Genomic DNA, 24569 nt, shown 5'->3' with positions numbered 1-24569 from the left:
AAGCTTGAAATACACTTTAATATACAGAAAGTGTACAATTTTCCGAGTTCAACAAAAGTCCACTTCTTAAATTAATAAAAAAAGAAAGACAAAAGAATCCCTTGAAATTAAATTTCAGCAGACGACATGAGCCAGAGGTGTCAGCCAGCTCCAACAGTGAAACCTAAAGCTGCACCAGGAAGCATCACATTTTGGCAGCCTCACACAGAAGAAAGAGGAGACTGTGAAGTTCCCAGAAATGATGCAACGTGGCATCAATAAAACTCACACTGCTTGGACCTGAACTCCTTCCTCTTTGTGGTTGCAGAGCTGGACGCGGGAACTTTTCCAGGAGGATCAATGGTAAGAGTCAATGCTGTTAATTAGAAAAGTAGTTTCTCAATTTAAAAGTCAACTAAATAAAGTGTGTCAGGAGGAATGAGCCAATCAAAAGGCATCGATTTTCATCTTCTTCAGAGGTCTGGTCGAGGGTCGGAGGTCATCCGATCCGTGGGCGAAGGCGCAGTGCTCGGCCTGCAGGGGGCAGCGCTGAGGGTGGTGGTCGTAGAACCAGCAGGGGCGCGTTTTCAGGGCGCCTGGGGCGACGGGCTTCCTCTTGGTGTCCGCCCTGGAGGACTTCCTGTCCCGCCAGTCTCTTATGTGCACCCTCCCTCCTTCCACTGAAAGAGAAGGAATGACAGGATACAAGACCTCTTCAGAATAAAGTGCTCCCTCCAAAAGTTACAAATATATCTGTTCCTATAGAGTCGCAAAGTGGGGGAGTTATTCTGGGGTTCCAGAAGTAAACAAGTTGAATCATCAGTGCAAAATATGAGCAACTGTGTTAGAAAATAGTAGAGATGATAGGAATGAGGGAGATTGAGGGAACGGCACTCTAAAAGTTAATTATTAGGGGCCGGCCGGCAGCTCTTCTGAGGGTCCCTCTTGTTTTTGTCAAAAATTATTATTATTCCTCCTACTAGGAAATCTGCCTTCTCATGCATGAAAATAAACCAAACTTTGCACATAGTCCTATATGCTAAACTTCTTCAACTGGCTTCGTGGGCTAATAGTCCTGATGGTGGCGCTACAGCAAATGTCTAAAGTTTAAAACTTTGGAAATTCATAACAAATCAGCCGTACGTGCAACAACTTTGCAACTTTCAACTTTGAGGTTATGGTAGATGTAGGGTGGTAAATTTCACTATTCCATCTCAAAAACTCAATTTTTGACATAATTTTCTATCCTCATATGAACCATTGCAGTCGATGGAAATCAAGCATGTTTAAACATCAGTTATGGAGAAATCAAATAAATTACAGACACCTCAATGATGTCTAGATGAAGTACGCAAATTCTCAGTATTTTTAACACTAGTTTGAAATCTGCCTTTTACATGCAACCCTGGCGATTACCTAAGTCATAGTGTGAAGTAGTAGTTTTTCTTTAATAAGGGATAATGTCAGTGTACAATGGATATTGGACTTGTAATTGCAGTCATCTCCATGACAACTGAGTGAACTCCCTCTGCTGATGAAGATTGTGAGTGAACTGAGTTTTGCAAAACTAGTTTGCTTCTTTCAGTGAAAAGTTACATTCAACCACAAATTGGGAAAACACCTTCCTCCCATTTTTTATGTAGACAAGCTATGAAAACGTCCATAAAGCGTGTAATCCAACTACCTCTAAAGACCTGGTGGTTGTTCTTGAGCAGCGTCTGAAGGCCTCCACACTCCTTCTTCAGGAGCTGCAGGGTTTCCTGCTCCAGCAGCCCGGCGACCTCGCTCACAGAGAGGCTGCCTGAGGAGGAGAAGGGGAGGAAGAGGATGAAAGAGCAGAGTGACAAAGGAGCGGGCGGAGGTCTATCGATGTTACACTCATCAATATATTAACACGCTGCTTCGGGCATGCATAGAAATGATTTTCATCCTCTGATACGGATAAAGCTGGCTGGCTTGAGTCGATGTCGTTTTTTGGAGAGGCAGAGCGACGTCGTCTCTGTGACGAGTGAACGGGTGATCAATGCTATATACGGAACATTTTTCAGGAAGAGAGGGGGGAAGAAAACACCTCTGTCTTTCAGTGTAACTCAGGGCTGTGAAGTGTGCTCAATTAAAGCTGCTCCAACAAGCTGTCAGAGCAACCAGCATGCATTTCACCGCTGCAACTCCCACCGGCCGTTGGAGAGCATGAGTCACTGTCGTCACCCCCCTCATCCCCCTAACTGAGACATTAATTTTAGATACCAAAGAGCAAAAAAAGTATAATATTGAAATGCATAAAGTCCTATACTACAAGTAGTAAGCAGATGATGATGTACTCGGAGCAGCGGTCCGCCTTCGGTGCTCCGTTTCATGAGATTTTCTGTATTTGTGGCGTTGCCCTTTTACCCCCTGAAAAGAATTCAATCAGGACTGACCTTTGCTTTGCACAAATGACAGTCTTCCTCCTCTTTTCTCTGACATATTGGAGAGGGACACACCGCGGGTTTGCTAATGCTCCTTTGTGCCGTTTCATAACAATATTTGACCTAAATCTGCAGACATCATAATGCGAACTTCATCATAGTTTTTACACAAAATCTCTGGCAACCTCTGCTGGCTTAGAGATGATTGAATATGTGAAATATGTTGTCTTTGATCCAAGTTCATCCAAGTGCAAAGAAATGAATGTACTATTTTAGAGCTAATATATCGTTTATTCATAATTGGACACTGAATTTATGGTTTTTCTAAAACATATTGTCCACCCAAATACATCCTAAACTTAGCTGATCAAACAGCTGAGTTAATGCCTAAAATATGCAACACACTCCCACATTCACAGACACTCTAAGGGCCAAAGACAGTCCTGCGCTGCCGAGTGTGAAACCGGGCAGACTGCCGTCCCTCAGCCCAGACGCCAGGGAGCTCCAGGCCTTAATATAATATCAATACAGCGTTTAGAGCTGCCCTTTACTGCCTACAATGTTAATGGGGATTAATGGGAGGAGGCCGGTATTGACAGAGCAGACTCTGCTTGGACTAAGACCAACAGAGACGATTAATAACGGCTCGGCTGGACGTACTGTTGGACTTCTTTTTTTTTTTTTTTAAGGGGCTGAGCGTCCCCTGTGCAAAACACTAAGATGGCCGGCGATTGATTGCTTGTTGCGGAGGATTGTTTTTGCTGCTTAAGTCAATTCAGAATCAGGCTGAGTGGAGAAAATTAGCTCTAAGATTGCTGAGCGGTGAACAGAACATCTGAAAGGATCAATGCCAAGAGCACAGCTGTAATACAGGTTCGCCCATGATTTGATTTTATTGCCTGTCAAAATATTTTAATATCTTTACCTGCGAGTCAGAATTATCCATAAGGGTCACAAGATGAGAGGAAAAAACATATTTCTGCTACACAAAATTATCTTTTTGCTGACTTTTATCAAAATATTTCCTTTTTCTTGTAAAGTAAAATCTTGTTAAAAGCTGTAATAAATTAAATTAAATTAAATTAAATCAAATTAAAAATAAGATAACACTCATAATAGCCATAATCTCAAATCAACTGCCTCTGAATATATGGCTCTGAAACCAGGAACATTACAACATTTATTTTTAATTCCCAACATACTATTATGTAGGGCTGCTATTTTCATTATAGAACAATGTGCCAGTTACCTTCTAGATTATTCTAGCAAACGATTTGGTCTTTAAAATATCAGGAAATAGTGAAAATGCCAATTGCAATTTCCCAAAGCCCAAGTTGAGATATTCAAATCGTTTGTATTTTGCCTTTTTGTCATAAAACACAACTTAAAGGTACAGTGTGTAGGATTTGTCGGCTGCATCTAGTGGTGTGGTTGCAGATTGCAACCAACTAAGTACCCCTCCGCTCATTCCTCTCTTTCCAAGACTGCTGTAACGTGAGCCACCGAGTGCAAAACCGTGGTAACGCCGTTCGCCTCGCTCAGAGGGCATCCTTAACACAATAACATTACTTTAGGAGCAACAGAAGTCAGACGGCGGCTGGCAGTACCACGGTTTTGCACTCTGCCGCTTACGTTACCGCAGTTTCACAAGCTTGTTGGAGAACTACGGTGGCCTTCAGGTGATGTAAAAACATGACAGGCTCTCTCTAGAGCCAGTGTTTGGTTTGTCCGTTCTGGGCTACTGCAGAAACATTGTGGAGCAACATGGCGGACTCCGTGAAGAGGACCGACTCCCTATGTAGATATGAAGTGCTCATTCTAAGCTAACGAAAACACAACAATTCTTATTTTTAGGTAACATAGTTATGAATATTATATTACATTTCTGCAAATAGATCCCCTGAAATGTTACACACTGTTCCTTTAAATGACTGTTGCTGATCAACTTTCTGTTGACCGGCTAATCGATAAATCAGCTAATTGCTGTGGCTCTAATATTATGAACAAGGTGTAATCTTATGCACGAGTGTGGGGTGAGTGCAGTTCATCAGTGAAGATGGCATCTGTGGAGGAAGATGATAATTCTGGCCTAACTTGGCAAAAAGTGTGATGGGAGGCGCCCACTAGTTAATAACATACTGTAATAATAACCCTCCTTCATGCAAGCTGTTTCTGTTCAGTGCACAAAGAACATTTACATGAGGTGCTATGGGATTTTTTTAACTTACTGTACTTGTCTTTTGAGAAAAAAAGATGTGTAAAAATCAGATTTTACTGATTCGAGGTTAAGTGTTGCAGAGTGTGATGCATATTAAGTGTACAGCTACACACTGACTTTCGTTCTCAGCATGGTTACATAACTACCTGAGCCCAGTCAGCAGTACAGCAGCATGCATGAATTAGTAACTTGACTCAAAGCTACAGAAGCCAGCTTCACACGGTCGCACATTTCACACGTTAACTATTTGAAACGCCATTCAGATATACAGCGTTTTAACTTTCTGGGCACAAATATGACGTTGTGTAGCAGCAGTAAAGCTTGTACATTTGTCTATATTGGCTTCAAATAATGAACTTTGCCTAAATAAAACATAGTTTAGAGTTAGAAAAGTTTCCGGATTTTGATCAGGAAATACCTGTACAACAAGTCCAAAAATCTGACAAAGATTTTGATGCCAACTCAACACTTTTTGTTCAGAAAAAAGAAAAGAAATTGGCCGATACTGAGGTTTAATACCCAGAATCTGGACAGCTGTATTTTACACACCGTTCTTTTTTAAACTTTTTAGTTTATGAGATAAATGTGTGTATTTGAGATCTGTCGCGCTCTGGGCGCTCAGGAGCAACTGCATATTAAACAAAAGTTGGACTTAGCCAGGGAGCTATTTAACCAAAATGTTACTTCTTCAAATATCAAAAACAGATTAAAACATCAATAATCCTCATACTCTTTGAAGAAACGGAGAGAAACTGAATCTCAAAGCCCTTTCCGTGACTCCGAGGCCCGCCTGGATCTCCTCAATATAGGCTGGCTCGCCCTGAATTTACCCTTTGTTCTTACACAGCAGATAACTGGTAGGAATACCTCCATACAAATGCACACTCATGCATAAATCATAGAAGGCGGTGCATTATTCATCCAGTCATCTCTATACCGGGTTACAGTCTCCCTTTTATTCGCTCATATTTTTCTACCTCTAATTTCAGCACTGATATTTTAATCATAGTAGTCCTCATCTCCTTATGTCATTCATATTGTGTGTGTCTGTGTGGCAGCAGTGGGGGGGTTGGGGGGGGTTGCGGAGGCGTCGACAAAGGTGATGCGTGGGCGGTGTGTATATATGTGTGTGATGCGGCGTGCGTATGTAGCACAGGAAGTGGGTTGGCAGAGATACGGAGTTCAAAGTGGCGCCGCTGTGTGTCACGAAGGCCCTGGCGCCTGATGCAGAGAGGGGGACAGGGTGTTGACGAGCGAGGTGGGAGGGGGGGTTAGAGAGGATAATGGAGGGGTGATCAGACGAGAGGTTCGGGCCGCAGAGGCTGCCAAGAAATATATTTTAAGGCAGTGACGAGAAATGTGAGAAGTGATTCATCCGTGTTGTTTTGGAAGTGTTCGGGTCACATCTTTTAGCTGCTCTAAAAAGACAAACACATTAACTACATATTCAGTCTAAATGGAGTTTGAAAAATAGTTTGAGGAACAAACTTACTTGCTTTTTCTCCTGTTTCTATTCTTTCTGTTAAGCTGAGCGAACCGGCTGCTGGCGGTTTTAAAAGGTGCTAAAGGCGAGATTTGGAGCATTTCTATTGCCTCCGCACGGCTCTCAACACTCATCACTCCTCTATATATGTACATTACAAACAGCTGCTATATTCATTCTCTGGATATCGTATAGAGCACCTTTAACGGACAGATATGAGAGTGGTGCTATCGATCTTCGGCGCCATCTCTCCGCCAGAAAGCGAATAAGCCTATTTTCCCAAAATGTCAAATTACTCCTTTGAAACCAGAATGTCACTTTTTGACATCTGTGTTGCCATATAAAAAAATATAACGTCACAAAATGCAGAAAAAATGTACAGCTTTTTAAAATTGAAACTACTAAAATACTGAGGTAATGGTGAGATAGCTAACGCTAAATTTACTTATTGATTTTTGCCCACCTGTATATAAAATAGATCCATTTTGATATACTGACGTCTTAATTGTGTAATAATAGTAATAACTAAATGTGAGAGCAGCTAAATCCAATCATGAAGGACAAAAAAACCTGGCTAAACTTCTGCTAAAGCAAGAGGACATAGCTTAACTTACCTTACTTAATTATAAGCTATGGGATGTAAATAATGAAAATAATACTTTCTTAAAAGGAACAGTGTGTAACATTTAGATCTATTAGCAGAAATGTAATATAATATTCGTAACTATGTTTTTATTAGTGTATAATCACCTGAAACTAAGCAACGTTGTGTTTTGCACTCGGTGGCTCACGTTACCACAGTCTTGGAAAGAGAGGAGTTAGCGGAGGAGTGCTCAGTTGGTTGCAATCTGCAACCACACCACTAGATGCCACCAAATCCTACACACTAACCTTTAAAACAATTAAAATGTAGAATGTAGTATCTGCATTTTTTAAGTATAATGTTGGTTCTAAGGCAATGATCTTTTACGGTAAAATAATCAGCCTAAAAAGTCATATTACAGCCTTTGTATCTGTTACGTTGGCCAGCCAGTCTGATAACTTTTACCCTTTTCTCCTCAACTTTACTGCTTCTGTGGACACTAATCTCCTCCTTTGTAGGACGTATACAGTATACAGTATACAGTATACAGTATATAGCTGCCCTGCAACAGATGTTACAAAGTAATGACTCAGAAACCCCCAGAGTGCACAATAACAAGCCTGGATCAGTGAACTTCACAGATAATGTGTCCTACTCTGGATTTAATCTGAACTTGTTCATCACTTCAGTAGCAGCTCATGTCCAGGGAGACTTGTGTGACTTTTTATCTCAGGTGTTGTGTGGCTGTTTTGCGGTTTACCTCCTTGATTCCAGTCACCGGAGGACCCGCCGCCGCTGCCACAATCTTCAGTCATTCCCAGGAGCACATTAGCAACCTGCAGGACAATGCCGTCAACAAAGTCCCGCGGGAGAGCAGCGCAGTTTCGAACCGTTTCAACCCTGTCTCTGGGCTGGAACCCCGCTCCCCACTTGCTGTCGGGGGTCCTGTCAGTGTCTTCGTTCCCATGGCAACAGTGCCCATCATTTCTGATGTCTGACCTTTGAACTGTGGCCCCAGAGGCGGTCTGACGGCTCTGGATGTAACGAGCTCTCCGCTGCTCTGCCTCTGCCTCGTCACAAAGCTGGTAGTTTCTCGACTTTCCCACCAGACACACCTGCAGAAAAAGGAGCTGATTGTCAGGGCGACTCCCATGGGTGCTGAGGCTCAAGAGTGTAGAACAGAAACTCAAAAGAAGGTATACAAATCCCTCAATATGTTACTGTGGACAAAACAAACTCATAATTTTGGATACATGTGCTGATGTTTGGGAAGCTTTTGCTTTTATGTACAAACTGATTATGACGGATCATTAAAAGCCCAGTAAATACTCGCTTGTTGTTATTGTGTGTCCACGTGTATTGAAGCCATTAATGTCTGCCAGCTGTGAAACAAACGTCCCTTTGGGGACGATAAAGACTTGATTTATTCCTGTCTGTCTGTGCTAAATGAGGCTCAGGTGGAGAGGAGGCCGGGACGCACAGCTGTGCCCGTTTGAAGAACAGGGATGTATTTTATGATAATTTTGCAGAGAATTCTAATGAGGTTTTTTGATAAGAAAAAATAAGTTCATGTTTTCTGCTTTATTGGAAAGTCACTGGAGAAAGATGGGAAACATCAGAGACGAAAAACAGACTTCACAGGTATGAGGTGCATCAGCTTATCAAGAAACCAGCATACTGCTTTAACGTTTTACCACTCTCTGATTCCAAAGTGCAACATGTAGTATATTTATATCAACAGATTAGACTCATCTTTTCTGTTATTGTGATCGTTTTCAAAAAAGAAAGCCTGCCAGGTACAATGCATGGTAGAATATACAGCTGGAACCGTAATTATGCTGTGTTTTCTACTCTCTTTTCAAAGGTCTAACGATCAAAATAGTCCATTTGTTTTGTTATTTACGCTGACCAGCCCACTGGTAAAGTGTTAAAGGGGCACTTTATAGAGACAGAGCATAATTAAGTCCCGCCCACACCAGAGAGGAAAACAATTCATCGCCATACATTGACTTGTGTGAAGGTGCCTCCTTGTCACTTTTGTCTGCTAGCAAACAAAAGAAAAATGTCTAAAAGCTGCTGTGTGGTGGGGTGCACTACCAACAGGGTAAAGAACCCAGAACTAAGTTTTTATGAGCTGCCGGACCAAAAAACTGAGCCTTTAAGAAGACAAAAGTGAGGCATCAGCAGCAAGAATGGGAAAACTGAAGGATCCTGACACTCGGTATGCCGACGTGTGCAGCAAGCATTTTGTCCAAATGTCAGTTTTAGGCTGACTATATTTTAGGCTGACTATACTATGTAAGTTAAAGCATTTTGACAGTATGCAACTTGTGTTATAGTGGAGTGAGGATGAATCAGAAAGCTAGGCAGTATTATGTTTGCAATTGCCTTACTACAGTAGTTGCAAGACATATCTAACATTAGCTATTGGTCATATAAAGTACTACTCAGCCTGTGAAAACAGTTGTATAATGTCTTATGTGGCTCTAGAGGAAGCTTATCAAAGTCTGAGTTATAAACTGGGAGGTGTGAAGTTTGAAAGATGTTATCAGGAAGGGTCTAATGACATTATCATGTTGCATTATGGTAAGTGTAGGAGCTAGAGTTTTTGCTGCATGACCCATACTAGGGACTAAAGGTCAGGATACAAATTTTGACAATTCTTTTTTAAGTTAAAGGGACTGTTTGTAACTTTAAGAAATGCTTGTTAACAGCGACACCTGGGGCCGTGAAATCAACGAAAGTCAGCGTCGGGCTCGCGCCTGCTCGCTCTAAATATACCTGAACGAGCATCGCTCAAAACAGTGAGGCGACACACGTCAGCTAAAACCACAATATCACTCTATATTTCAGCTGCTTGGCAGTAATGTTAGCTGACCAGACGAAGGTCTCTCCATGAACATGATTTAGATCTGATCCTAGTGTTGGCTTTTCCTGCCTAAGTGCAGGCTGAGGCAGCGGGGCTCTGCAGCGTGTCTCCCTGCTCTCTCCGCCCGCAGCCGGAGAGAGCAGAGGAGACACCGGCACCCGGTCGGTAACGAGACGATAACGTTTCTCTCTGCAGAGCCACGTCACTTCACAAGACACGGAAAACCTCTGTTGGTCTGGAGGAGCTGCAGCATTTACTTCTGCAAAAACGTCCACTGTGCATTCACTAGATATTCTCAGAGCTAAACTAACTCTTCTGCAGTGTGGAGTGAGCGCGCGTTCACGTCTAGAGGTGGAGCGAGCTGAGCGAGAACGCGCACGCCGTCTGAGTGAAGGCGAGCAGGCAGAGGAGGAGAGTACAGCGGCCACACGCGAACGCGTATATGCGAGCGCGCATGTGTCCCAACCCAGTACATTTATACGCTTACAAAGTTACAAACAGTCCCTTTAAATAGTACTTTGTGACTTGTTTTGGAGTATACTGTACATTAAAAGAAAAAATATTTAAAAAGATGTAGTTCACACAATATGACAAATGTTTAGGTCACTGGTTCCCAACCTGGGGGTCCTGACCCCCACTAGGGGTTGCCAAAGCTTCACAGGGGTCGTGATGCCTTCTTGATTTTAAGGGATGTAAAATAACTTCTTTTTTTTAAATATATAGTTGGCCTATATCTCAGCATTTCGGTCATTTCTGTGAAGAAATCAAAATGAAAATTCGAATTTTAAAGCTAAACTGAATTTGTAAAAAAGGAAGCCTATTAAGTATGTATGATGGTTAAAAATAAATAAAAAAGAAAACATAATACAGACAGAGAATTGTATTAAACATTCCTAAAAATAACATTTCTGATGTTATATTCACAAGAAATAATTAAAATTCATCTAAATTCAGTATCAGTATCAATATCAGTTGTTCTATACTGTTATTGTTATGCATTGAATATAATATGAAATATCCATAAAATATGTCACTTAGTCAGAGGTTGTTATTTTACTCAATGATAGAAAAAGAGGTTGGGAACCACCGATGTAAAGTACGACTCATCCTGTGAAAACAGTTGTAGAATATCTTCTGTGGCTCTGGAGGGAGTTTACCAAAGTCTGTGTTAAAAAGTGGAGGTGTGGAGTTTGAAAGATGCGGTCTAATGACAGTATCAAGTTGCATTATGGGAAGTGTAGGATCTAGAGTTTTCCCTGCGTGGCCCATACTCAGGACTAAAGGTCAGGATACGTTGGGCTCTGCTGCTTCAATTACGTCGTTAAATAGTACTTTGTGACTTGCTTTGCGGCACAGATTAAAAGAAAAAATATTTAAAAGATGTCAATCACACAATATGACAAATGTTTAGGTCTTGTGTAAAATATAGGAAGTCAACAACATGAGCTATGGACTGTGTGAGCCTACCCTTTTGGTGGATGGTATTCTCAGGCAGTCCTCTTCAGTGTTGAAGCCACTGACTTGGCTGACCTCCGTGATGAAGTTGATGTATTCCTTATACTGGGACTTCTTACACTGGCGTCTCTGGTATTTCGCATAGAAGTCGAAGAAACAGCAGGGGAGGACGAAGTACCGGCAGGAGGAAGAGGACCTGCAGTGAGAGCAAAAGACAAATTCTTACCCAGCGCCAGAGGAAATGATGATTATAAATCTTTTTTTTTAAGATTCTGAATCTGTTCAACAAACAGGAAACAAGAAGCCATTACTACAGATTATCATCTGCAGTCATAGGAGAACACTGAGGCTCAACATCGCCATCAGGTGGCCTTAGAAAATACAAATCTGTGAACTGACGTGCAGAAACAAACACACACACATTCACACATCCTCCCTCGGCCCATAATGTTATTCCAAATTGGAGAGATCAGCTGGCACTTGAGCCGCTGAGTGAGATTGTGTCTGCTGATGACTCGCCTGGCAGCTATAACGGGGATCCACGGTGTGAGCTCGTCCGAGTGGTTCCCAATCAGCCAGTCGGTACCCGGGAATAAGAAGCTCTCGCTGGGAGTAATTGCCTTTTCCTGAAATAGCAAAGACCGAAAAAGCACAAGAGCTCCTTAGAGCGGAGAAGAGATGCAACGCCGGCGTGATTTGATACTGAATCACTTTATGGAAATGGTCTAAAAAGGAAACTTCATTATCTTATCTCAAACTTTTAATACATCACAGAACACCTGTAAGTGTGAAATATATATAATGTATGAAAACTTGAAATAATTATGACTTTTAGATGCAAATCCAGCTAAAAATGTATATAAACCATTTGAGCTCATTTCAGCAGGCAGGTGATGTGATGTAGGTTAAGAGCACTTAGGCCTGTGAGGTTCAGAAAGAGCCTCCAAATGAAGGTTTAAGACGGAGTACAGCACCCCCGGAGGGCCCACAAAGATTGGTCTGCCACATCCGCTCCCAAAAAAATCAGTCAATAATAGATGACCTGAAATGGAAGCAGGCGGCAGCTTGTTGTCAAATGAATGACTTGAGTCCAGGAGGCAGACGGGAGAGTGCCGTGTATTTGGGGGGCGCAGGTTTCCCTGCAAATGTGTTTACACGGATTTGTCTGGATTCAGTCCCCCGAGCAGTAGTAGTGTTTGCTTTTTGTAGCTTGTAGCAATTGTTAAAACAAGAGTCTCTTAACTGCCTGTTGCAGTGTGAAAACCTCACTGTTTTTTTACCGTTAAATAACAAAAAGAAGACACATTTTCTTTCTGAATTTTGGATTTTTGCAAATAATTAACAGTTAAAAGGCTAATTTCAGGGCAGCCACTGACGATTATTTTCATTATCGATTAATCAGTCGAATACTTGGTCAATAAGTGTCAAAAAATAGTGAAGAAATTGCTCCCGGTGCCCAAGGGGATGTCCCAATGCTTGTTTTGTCCGAACTAGGGCTGCAACTAACAATTATTATCATTGTTGATTAATCTGTTGATTATTTTCTTGATTAATCGATTAGTTGTTTGGTCTATAAAATGTCAGAAAATGGTTTAGGATGTCGATCAGTGTTCCCCAAAGCCAGAGATGACGTCCTCAAATGTCTCGTTTGGTCCATAACTCAAAGATATTCAGTTTACTGTCATAGAAGAGTAAAGAAACCAGAAAATATTCACATTTAAGAAGCTGGAATCAGAGAATTTTGACTCAAACCGATTAATTGATTATCAAAAAATGTTTTATCAAAAGTGTAAGTGTTGTTGACTAAACCCAAAGATATTGTTTACTATCACATAAGACCACCAAAAGCAGGAAATGTTCACATTTTTAAAACGTTTAATGGATTATAAAAATTGTTGAAGTTCGATTTTCATCAGCTAATCAATTAATAGACTAATTGTTTTAGCTCTAGTACAACTTGTACCATCATCAAGGACTAACATAAATAATAAGATGGGATATATTCAAGTTTCACTGACCAATGTTTGGTACAGAAACTGATATTTTGAATGTATTTTGAGTGTTATTAAAACTGAGGAAAATAAAAATGTATTTAAATGTTTTTATTTATTTATTCATAAATTAAATCCATGTTTTATTTTCTATTTGCAACTCAAATTTAATCCTCGGTGTTTGAAACTTCAAAAAGAACATATTTCAATCTCCGCCTTGGAAACAGACAAAACATTCTCATTTCTCCATATGTGATGAGGATCATGTGATATAATCCTAAATATAAATAATATAAATAGAGCTTGACGGCAGATTGTTTTGTCAGCGACCTGATTTACGTTTTGTGCTTTAATACAAAAGGTTTTTCTCATGTTTTAAAATAGTTCTCAGTAGTTGAACCTGTTTAAAAGTAGAAGCCGTCTTCCCTCCATTAATCAAAGCACAAAGTAAGCAGCAGCAGCAGTGAGGGGGCGACGCCAGCTGAAAAGACACCTACAGTACAGCGTGCAATATGGATTCCACGTTTCATGTGAAAAGATAATAACACTAATTAAAAACCTGAATCTGGTTACAATGAGTCCGCCTTCGCTCACCTCAAGCAGAGTCTGGGGGCCGTACATGTCCCAGATCTTCCTCCTCCGAACGTCGATGCCCTTTCCAGGATGCTGCAACACAAGACGGCGTGACGGTCAGCGGCTTATCGACTATCAACCGCTGTGTGTCATTTCAATTACACCTGTCCCAGTTTGTGATTGGCCGTGACGGCGACACGGTGCTGTAGGTTTTATATATTCAGAGACATGAATCCCATCACCTTGCCTCACCAGCCCCGTGTCATTGATTAAGCTGCCAGTGAAGGTTTGACTAATTGAAAGATCTCTGCTTTGAAGGGCCGGTGTTTTTACAAGAGGCACTTCATCTGGATGTTATAGTAGTAGTTATATTCCTTACTAATTTAAACAAAAAACTTTATGGTGAATGCATCTTATGGCAGTGTCAGTTAGTCCGACAGATGTTCCAGAGCCGCAACAATTATTTGATGAATTGATTAGTTGATCGAAAGAAAATTAATCGACAACGACGATTCTTAGTTTCAGGTGATTATACGCTGATAAAAAAACATAGTTATGAATATTATACTCATAACGCGACTGTCCTCAGTTCAGTTTTAGATTCTAAGTAAGTTCCGTCTTTGGCGGGTTGTTGCATTTAGTTCAGTACAAAACTAGGCCCATATAAGCACTGTTTATGAGGTTATTAGGCAGACATCACCTATCTACATCAGAGTCATCACATCCTGGTTGTCTTTCAGTTAGCTTTTAACCAGGAAGTAGCATACTAGCTTACCCCTTCATTGGCCAGTATGTGAACCAGGAGGCCGTTTCCACAGCCCAGGTCCACGAAGGACTGCCTGGCGGTCAGACTTTTCTCCGCTCGCTCCTCAGCCCACAGCACCTGCAGCACAGCGACAAGAGACTCAACGCCACTGTATGTTTTGTGAGAGCTTTCAATCAGCGGCAGGGTGACACCTGCAGCTGCTGCTGACGCCTTCTCACCTGCCTCTGGCATGACATATGAATCAATTTACTGCTGGGTCAAGGCTGTTTTTCACACTCAAATTGATTGACCCAGAAAAAAAACGAGTTTCATCCTTCACATACATGTACAGTATGGACATGTATGTGTACTTGGTGGTCACACACATTTAAAGTAAAGACAGATGAGGCATGAGGACTATTTTTCAATTCACATATTAATCTTCAAGACCCAATTCAAGCATCATTGATTAATCAATCATTGATTTTGTTATTAAAACAACATTAACAACCAGGTTTGAACTCACCAGGAGATATGTAGCAATTGCAACATCCTCATAGACAAACTTCTCAGGATCTGTAACCTCAGGCCAGGCCTAGAGAGCACGGGAATAAATCATCAGTACTCAGTAATAAAGATAATAAATATTAACAGTTCACATATAAAACAACAGCCTTACACTGAGCAGACGTTACCTTGACCATGGCCTTGTACTTCTCCTTCAGCTGCTGGTACACGACGCTGTACTTCTCTACCGGCAGCAGAGACAAGGTGCTCTTGAACTCGCTGCTCTTGCACTCGGTGGCCCAGCGCACCAGTTTAGGCAGCAGATCGGAGGACAGCCAGGGCAGCTTTGGGTACGCCACGCCATCGGAGAACCACGCGTCTGACGCCAACACGTGCAGCTCCAAGGCCCTGAAGATAGAGGCAGAGTCACCTAGATTGTTTATTTTTACTTCTTTTTTTAAACGTGCTTCATGTGAAATATTTTAATTCAGAAATTCAAATTTTTAAATCACTAACAAAAAAATATTGTCTGTTATTGCCTAATCTTAAGTGTCTGCCTTTAGGAGTGCCTGGATCAAAATCAAGTGTTAACATCTACAGTAGTTTCCTAGCAGGTAAAACAGGCCATGATATACCCACATATTGTTGAGCAATTCTTCCCTTTTTGCCCCACTGTTCTGTTTTAATCCATCAGATTTGGAAAGCAGGACACAATTTTACATCTGAAAACATTTTCCGAGGACAAACGAGGCTCAGGCGGAGGAGAGACAAGAAGAGTTGGTGCAGGAGACACATCACTGCCACTTGCATCAACCTCCACCTCCTCATTTTACTAAGTTCATATTGTAATACAGAGTTACACTGTTATATAAATATACTCTTGTTCTCCGATAAGTACACTTACAAATCACCTACCACAACTGCCCCCAAAACACTGATATCTCAACATATATCACAAACACATTAATGCATACTGTATATCACTAAAACTATTACTGCTAATACAAACAACATGGCACATCTATCACATTTTTCATCTATGTTCAAGATTGAACGCAGTATAAACATTGCTCAATCTTATTTTACTGTGATAGTAGAATACTTTTTTCTGCATGTGTCAGCTTTAGTCCATGTTGAACTTTTCTTTTTTCTTAAGTGCATGACTAGATTTTAGGGCTGTCCTCGACCAAAGAAATTCTTAGTCAACTAACACTCGATGTTTGTCGAGTAATCGATTAGTTGATTTAATCGATATCTGTAAAACTGAATTTCTCCACGAAGAATCACACAAAAGCACCACTTTAAATCTTGTGTTTACCAGAGATGTGCTCATACGTTTCTTGGAAATAAGTCATTCAGCATAAAAAAAGCATAAAAAACGACTAACGACCGATTAGTCGACTAGCCGACTAAGAGGGGGCAGCCTTACTAGATTTTCTCCATCTTATTATCTTCTTCTTATTATTATTATTATCTTTTATTGTAGTCCGTGTGAAGGCATGAAGTAAGATACTATCATTAAGATACTAAATAAACTGTGTATTTATGTGAGGAGAAACAAGAAAGTGCATAAAAGTCCATGTATTCAGTAGCGCATGGCGATACATTGATACAATATTTACAGTTATGAGACTAGATATCATCTTGGATTTTAGTTATTGTATTATAATAATCAATCAAATCATAATAAAGCTGTTTTTTTTACTTTGCCATGAAGGCTGCTTTGCAATTACTCTTTTTCTTCTAATCAGCTTATTCTTTGTTCAATTAACAATGAAGGCTGATTGAATTTTCTACTTTTTTAGTTCCTATTTAATATTTCTTAATGTCAGTGACTGAATGCCTTTCTGTGTCTTGATTAATGTTGGTTTACTGTGAGAAACACAGATGACAATAAGAAAAATAATGATCCTGTGTACACATTTTCTGTGTAAACTATTTCCAAAAGCATCCCAAAAACTATTTCCATAAAAATTATTCAGGTATTCAGACAAAAAACAAATTGACATATTATCTTGTGAGTATTTCAGAGTCTTTGGTGCAGCCATGTTTACATCCAGGAACTTAACATTTGGACTTTCTTAGTAGTGCTCATTCAGCCACTCACCATTCCTCACAGTCCTGATGGAGGAGCTGGAGCTGATAAATGTTGCCCCTCTTCAGAGACACCTGTCCTTCTGAATCCTCTTCAAATGGAACAAAGGTCACTTGTTGTCTGCCAAAGTCTGAAATGGACAAAGACATTTAAAAAAAAAGTGATTAAAAGAGAACAGAGTTTTTTCTATTTATTTTTTTTCTCTCTTCTATTTTTCTATTTTTATATATTCAAGATTCAAGATTCAAGATGTTTATTGTCACGCCGGTTGTACAGGTACAAACGTGTGAAATACTTTCTGCTGGGAAGCTCCATTAAAATAATAAGTTATATAACATTTACATTACAATTATATTTACATTACAATTATAAAAGGAAATACTTTGTACAAGGGCATATTAATAACATATATATTAAGAATATATACAGTATATACAGTATAAGATATATTTTTGTGTGAGAAAGTGTCGTATGAATTATCTATTTAAAAGATACATACATAGATAAATACATACATAGATTACATCTATGTATGTATATATGTATATGTGTATATGTATATATGTATATGTGTATATGTATATATATATATGTATATGTGTGTATGTGTATATGTGTATATGTATATGTGTATAAGTGTATATATATGTATATGTGTGTATGTATATATGTATATGTGTATATGTATATATATGTATATGTGTGTATGTATATATGTATATGTGTATATGTATATATATATGTATATGTGTGTATGTATATATGTATATGTGTATATGTATATGTGTATAAGTGTATATATATGTATATGTGTGTATGTATATATGTATATGTGTATAAGTGTATATATATGTATATGTGTGTATGTATATGTATATGTGTATATGTATATATATATGTATATGTGTGTATGTATATATGTATATGTGTATATGTATATGTGTATAAGTGTATATATATGTATATGTGTGTATGTATATATGTATATGTGTATATGTATATGTGTATAAGTGTATATATATGTATATGTGTGTGTATGTAGGTATATATATATATATATATATATATTTATTTTTTCTCTTCTTCTTTTTATTATTTCATGACTTATTTGTGGATACTCTCCCTGTGTTGTTGTTGTATTCTCTACAATTTGAATTGTATGTATCCATGATTGAGAATCAGTTAGGTCTTTTGTGGCCAGCTGTGTCTGTCTGTGTGTATGTTGTTGTCAGGTATGATTGATTGATGTGTTGTGTCACAGGTGAGTGTTGTTCAGAAAAACAAAAAATTAACTTTCCCTGTATAGAGACTGTTCTATTGATTATTGACAATTAATAAAAAGACCTTTGAAAGAAAGAAAGAACAGAGTTTGGTAAAAAGCCTTTCATTCAAGTCCTCTCTTACCTTTGATGATAACCTCTTTATGCAGCTTTGTCCCATACTTGTTGACTTTAGGAATAAATGTCCTGACACTAGAGGACCAGGGGGTTTCCTCTTGGTGTGTCTGAGCAGGTGAAACCCTGCAGGTGATGAAGGACTGAACATCCTGAGCTAGTTGAGGATCATCCTGCAGGAACATCAGAGCTTCTCTTCTGTCCACATCTCTACTCTCAGTCTGCTTCACTCCACACAGACGCTTGTTTACAACGTGAGGTTTCTTTATCCACACGTCCACAGACGACCAGAAGCCTTCAGGAAGAGTCTTACATCCTCCTGGGAACTTTATATCAAAGAGTTTGGGCATAATTGAGCATCAGACACGACTAGGAGCCATGTGTTTACAAACGCAGAGCACACTTCCGGGGTCTTTTATTTTGTTTAATAAAGAAAACTAGTACTAAAGTAGTACTAAAACTAGAACTTTAAGATAAATATTGCTTGTAAAATTAGTTGATATAGTTTCCAGAATGATATCTTAGCATAAAAAACAAATGTTGAGCTTTATTTTCAACATTAGGCTATAAAAACGACAAAATAATGTTGTCGCTCTATGATGACGTTTCCACAGGCGACAGATATGTGTTATTACAGTCGTCCAGTAGAGGGCGCTGTTGCTCCTTGTCTCCATTTACACAGCAGCCAATAGGTGGTGATCATATTGATCCTTTTTTTTAAACAATATTTTTATTGAATTTTACATATAGACATATATACACATACAGACAGACTAACTAAATCTACTTTACTTGTTTTATTTGCTTTATAACTGTGTGTGTTTTACCTGTTATATGTTTTATCTGCCTCGTTTAGTCTTGTCAAGTATTTGTTTTAAAGCACATGACCAGAAGTGGCAACTGTGAATCTCGTTGTATTTAATACGATGACAATAAAGCTTTCTATTCTATTCTATTCTATTCTATTCTATTCTATTAATAATTCAATTATACAATGAAATGTTTAGTCAGAATTTCAAAGAAAGAGAGACATGGCATTTCATGTATTTCACATATCTAACAAAGAAAACAAATAAAATAAAAGATAAGACAAAATAAATAAATTCCTCAAAGAAGAAGAACAAAAAAAACGCAGCCAATATGTGATAATATTGATCCTTTTTTTTTTTTTTTTTTTATATTTTTATTGAATTTTACATATAGACATATATACACATACAGACAGACTAACAATATTAATAATTAAATTATACAATGAAATGTTTAGTCAGAATTTCAAAGAAAGATAGACATGATGTATTTCACATATCTAACAAAGAAAACAAAGAAAATAAAAGATAAGACAAAATAAATAAATTCCTCAAAAAGGAAGAACAAAAAAAAAACACAACAACACACAACAATTTCAACAACAGCACTCAGCAACACACAGCTGTTTCAATTTGACTGTGCCCCTTGACGTCCAAGAACCTGTTATGTATGTAAGTCTCTCCAGTACAACACAAGATGCCATCTCCCTCACCCATACATGTATCGAAGGTAAATCCGTTTTTCTCCAAGACAAAGCTATCATTCTCCTGGCCTGTTGGAGTCCAAAACTGTTTTGAGCTAACGATAAAGTTATCTGGATATATACCTAGTATATATATCTTTGCTTGGTGAGGCAGATAATATTGATCCTTAATGAAAAATGGACAGATTTTATATAATATATTATATCTAATAAATAAACAAATTCCTAACTACATTACCTTGCTATTACTATTGTTATCATGATTATTATTACTTTTTCAAGATGCACCATCACTGATGCATTGGTGGCTGCTACTCTTATTAACATTAATAGCATCAATAATTAGATAACATGTAAACTCAGGTTGAAGAACATCCCCTTTATATTAATCACATTAATGCACATTATTATCACATTATGCATGATCAATATATCTTATAAATAAACTGTGTACACAAATACAAATGTATGAAATATTTATTTTAATATTTATTTAATAAAAAAAATGAATTTATTTTAATATTTATATACATTTATAATTGTAATATAACTTATTATTTTTAATGGAGCTTCCCAGCAAAAAGCATTTCACACGATTGTACCTGTATAACCGGCGTGACAATAAACATCTTGAATCTTAAATTTTTAATCTTGAAAAGCATTTATTTTTAATGTATATCTACTATGTCCCTTTATTCTTGAATATCAGGAAACTGCACTATGGATTTTGCACATTCAGCACATTTATCACGTCTACGGGCAATGTGCTGTGTGCAGGTTTCTAACTGTATTTGTTGTTCAAATGTATTTTTATCTAATTATCTGCATCCTGTTTCTATTTACCTCTTCTAAATTTCCCTTCAGGGGATGAATAAAGTTTCATCTTATCTTATTTTAATAACTTTGCCTACCCATGACATAATATTTTTTAGAATTACAGCAGCTTAAATAATGTTTACACAGAATGAAACATGTTTTTGTTTGCATAAAAATGCACATATTGTAGATGCATTATTTCATACAGATTTCCACAAAATTCAGTCTGACATATTTGGTGTCTTTCAAAACTTTTGGGATCTCTACTAGAATTTAAAATAAAGTTTTTGTGGATTTGAACAGTCTTTAAAGTGCCTTTAATGACTTAATCACCGACAAATCAGTCCTGTCCAGATTTAAACTCCTCTAATAATCCACAATAGTCTCAGAGTAAGCTGTTGTGTTAATATTAAAAGCCACTATGGTTTTGACACGTTCTCCCCTTTCAAATTATGTGACAACTGACTCTTGACCTTTTGAGCAAATAATAGAAACAGATGAATGAACTTAATTGTCACTCTTTGTTCCTCTGTCATACATCATGTATCTCATTTCTTTGTCATTCATTTCACAGTGTCCACGGTCAGGATTTCTGACTGTTTGGATTACTCATTCCTATTCTCTCATACATATATAAACTATCATATATCTCTCTGCTCAATTTAAACAACTAACACTGCATTTCCCCAGCAGTGATTCACGGGCCATGTCCCCTCACCTCTATAGCCTCTCAGACACATGAAACAAGACATGGGGAGCTTCCCACGCTGTAAACTGACACTATAAGGAACTTCAGCCTCAGTGACTTAAGACAGCAGAAGGAGTGTAAACATCCGTCCCACACACTCCTAATTAGCCCGGTAGGCTCGTCAAATCCTGGAAATGACAGGTTGTTGTCTAGATACCTGTCTGGTGCGTCACCTAGTTATTATTTGTATTGTTTGTTAAGCTTTTGGTTGTAGCATTATTAAAAAACATTAATTCCTTATGATTAAAACCCACATTTATTAAGACTCTAAGAAGCACTCTACAAACTACATTAAACAAAAATGGGACAGAGATATGTGAGACTCACGCAACTACTACAAACTTGAAAAGAGGTGGCAACTGAGATCCATAAAATAATGGGAATAAAGTTAAAGAACTCATTCATTACACTATACTTGGGAAAAATACCAGAAATTGTTTTACACAAAGATAAATATTTAATAAAGATTCTCTTTGCAAGTAGTAAGAAAGCCATAACTCGAAAGTGGATGCAGACTGATCCTCCAACATTAGACTAATGGCGAGGTATTGTAAATGAAATATATTGTATGGAAAGACTCACATTTATTTTAAGGCTTAAATTGGAAAAAAAGTATTGAGTACTGGGAAAAATGAATTGTGTATTTACACCATTGACTGAAGTGTGACATTGTATATTAAGATGTATTTACAAAAATGTACTGCGATCTGACATTGTAACACCCACGATGACCTCATGTTCTTTGTTCTCAAATAAAAAAAGAGTTTAAAAAATATATATATATATTTATTCCTGCAATAGGTCACTTTCAATCATCAAACAAACTTTGTCTTAATCTGGTTTAGTTGGAAGTGCATGAAAGAAGTGTAAAGCTCCTGTTTGCAGGGTGCTTTGTATGGCTGCACCACTGATATCTCTGTGTGTGTGTGTTGTGTAATTCAGGAAGGCAGGCAGGGAGGAGTGTTTAGGGGAGATACTGTACCATGAAGTGCAAAGTGCAGGCAGGTCCTGCATTCAAATGAACAGCCACGTGGGAGGCTTGAAACAATCCTGTCAAACTTGCTTGGCAACAGCAGGTATGGAGAAGAGAGAAAGACAGGAACAGAAAACCATTTGAGTTTCTTTATTTGACTCATGGCTCAAGGCAAGTTTCTGTTGAGTCTAAACATCAGAACTAAACGGCCAATGGAGAGAATTAATCATGATAGCCTATTTACTGTAATCATTTGTACCTTAGTATGACTAATTAGACATTTTACCTACGTCATGGTAGCAGTTAAAAAGGTGTTGATCTGATCAATTAATGCAAACAACACAACACAACACATCATCACAAGTTAGGTGCATAATCATAGGATAATTAACTTATTTTTATTCAAATAACCGTTTCATTATACTCCTATAGCTAAAACTAAAGCACTATACAGCCCTGAAATAAATCCTTAAGAAAGTTATAATGTTCAGTTTTTGTTGAAACTGTTTTTAAATGTGCTGATTCATATTACTGTTGAATCTTATTGCATTTTACTGAGGTGCTTCTAGTCTACTCTCATTGTTATGAATAGGGCATAAAAATTCAGCCTCCTAAATAATCATAAAGTTGAATTAACACTAAATAGTTTCAAGCAAAAAACATTATGAAGGGAGGATTTATTGCAGGGTTGTTGTATTTAGTAAAGTTAAAGCTAAAACCTTATTAGGAAGGCTACACTAGCTAAAACAGTTTTAGCAAGGTGTACCCAAAAAACATCATTGAGTTTTAGCTAGGTACATTTAACGTTACCCAATAAACTAGCATTTAATTTTAGCGAGGTAAATGTAATGTTACCCAATACACTAGCATTTAGACTTAGCTAGGTACATTTTGTGTAACAATTACTAACATTTAGTTTTAACTCGGTACATTTGATGTAGCGTTACCCCAAAAAACGAGAATTTAATTTTAGCTGGGTACACTTTGTGTGTCCAATACACTAGCATTTCATTTTAGCTTGGTACACTTTGTGCATTCAATACACTAGCAGTTCATTTTAGCTTGGTACACTTTGTGTATCCAATACACTAGCATTTCATTTTAGCTTGGTACACTTTGTGTATCCAATACACTAGCATTTCATTTAGCTGGGTACACTTTGTGTATCCAATACACTAGCATTTAATTTAAGCTTGGTACACTTTGTGTATCCAATACACTAGCATTTCATTTAGCTCGGTACACTTTGTGTATCCAATACACTAGCATTTCATTTTAGCTTGGTACACTTTGTGTATCCAATACACTAGTATTTCATTTTAGCTTGGTACACTTTGTGTATCCAATACACTAGCATTTCCTTTTAGCTTGGTATACCTTGTGTATCCAATACACTAGCATTTCCTTTTAGCTTGGTATACCTTGTGTATCCAATACACTAGCAGTTCATTTTAGCTGGGTACACTTTGTGTATCCAATACACTAGCATTTCATTTTAGCTGGGTACACTTTGTGTATCCAATACACTAGTATTTCATTTTAGCTTGGTACACTTTGTGTATCCAATACACTAGTATTTCATTTTAGCTTGGTACACTTTGTGTATCCAATACACTAGCATTTCCTTTTAGCTTGGTATACCTTGTGTATCCAATACACTAGCATTTCATTTTAGCTTGGTACACTTTGTGTATCCAATACACTAGTATTTCATTTTAGCTTGGTACACTTTGTGTATCCAATACACTAGCATTTCCTTTTAGCTTGGTATACCTTGTGTATCCAATACACTAGCATTTCATTTTAGCTGGGTACACTTTGTGTATCCAATACACTAGCATTTAATTTAAGCTTGGTACACTTTGTGTATCCAATACACTAGCATTTCATTTAGCTCGGTACACTTTGTGTATCCAATACACTAGCATTTCATTTTAGCTTGGTACACTTTGTGTATCCAATACACTAGTATTTCATTTTAGCTTGGTACACTTTGTGTATCCAATACACTAGCATTTCCTTTTAGCTTGGTATACCTTGTGTATCCAATACACTAGCATTTCCTTTTAGCTTGGTATACCTTGTGTATCCAATACACTAGCAGTTCATTTTAGCTGGGTACACTTTGTGTATCCAATACACTAGCATTTCATTTTAGCTGGGTACACTTTGTGTATCCAATACACTAGTATTTCATTTTAGCTTGGTACACTTTGTGT

General features: G+C 38.1%; 1 protein-coding gene across 1 annotated transcript; it reads right to left on the bottom strand.

Annotated features, from left to right (window-relative positions):
- On the bottom strand, positions 1–18930 carry trmt44 (tRNA methyltransferase 44 homolog). Its single transcript, XM_037758792.1, has 11 exons — positions 18311–18930; positions 16919–17036; positions 15000–15219; positions 14831–14899; positions 14335–14442; positions 13581–13652; positions 11515–11621; positions 11008–11191; positions 7432–7786; positions 1664–1780; positions 1–659 (listed from the first exon to the last, which is right to left on the bottom strand). The coding sequence occupies exons 1-11, from the start codon at positions 18648–18650 to the stop codon at positions 427–429; spliced, it is 1923 nt and encodes a 640-aa protein (XP_037614720.1). The 5' UTR covers positions 18651–18930; the 3' UTR covers positions 1–426.
- Positions 18931–24569: the final 5639 nt, after the last annotated feature.

Source organism: Sebastes umbrosus, chromosome 22 (genome assembly GCF_015220745.1).
Source record: "Sebastes umbrosus isolate fSebUmb1 chromosome 22, fSebUmb1.pri, whole genome shotgun sequence".
In the NCBI taxonomy this organism is placed as follows: Eukaryota; Metazoa; Chordata; class Actinopteri; order Perciformes; family Sebastidae; genus Sebastes; species Sebastes umbrosus.
This window is presented reverse-complemented; position numbering and strand designations above follow the sequence as displayed.

Excerpts from the sequence above, each read along its gene's own strand:
- trmt44 (XM_037758792.1), bottom strand. The coding sequence starts at position 18,650 with ATGCCCAAACTCTTTGATATAAAGTTCCCAGGAGGATGTAAGACTCTT. Across the intron at positions 15,220-16,918 it reads CATCAGGACTGTGAGGAATG|GGCCTTGGAGCTGCACGTGT; the intron begins GTGAGTGGCTGA and ends CTCTATCTTCAG. Across the intron at positions 11,192-11,514 it reads ATCCCCGTTATAGCTGCCAG|GTCCTCTTCCTCCTGCCGGT; the intron begins GCGAGTCATCAG and ends CTCTCACTGCAG.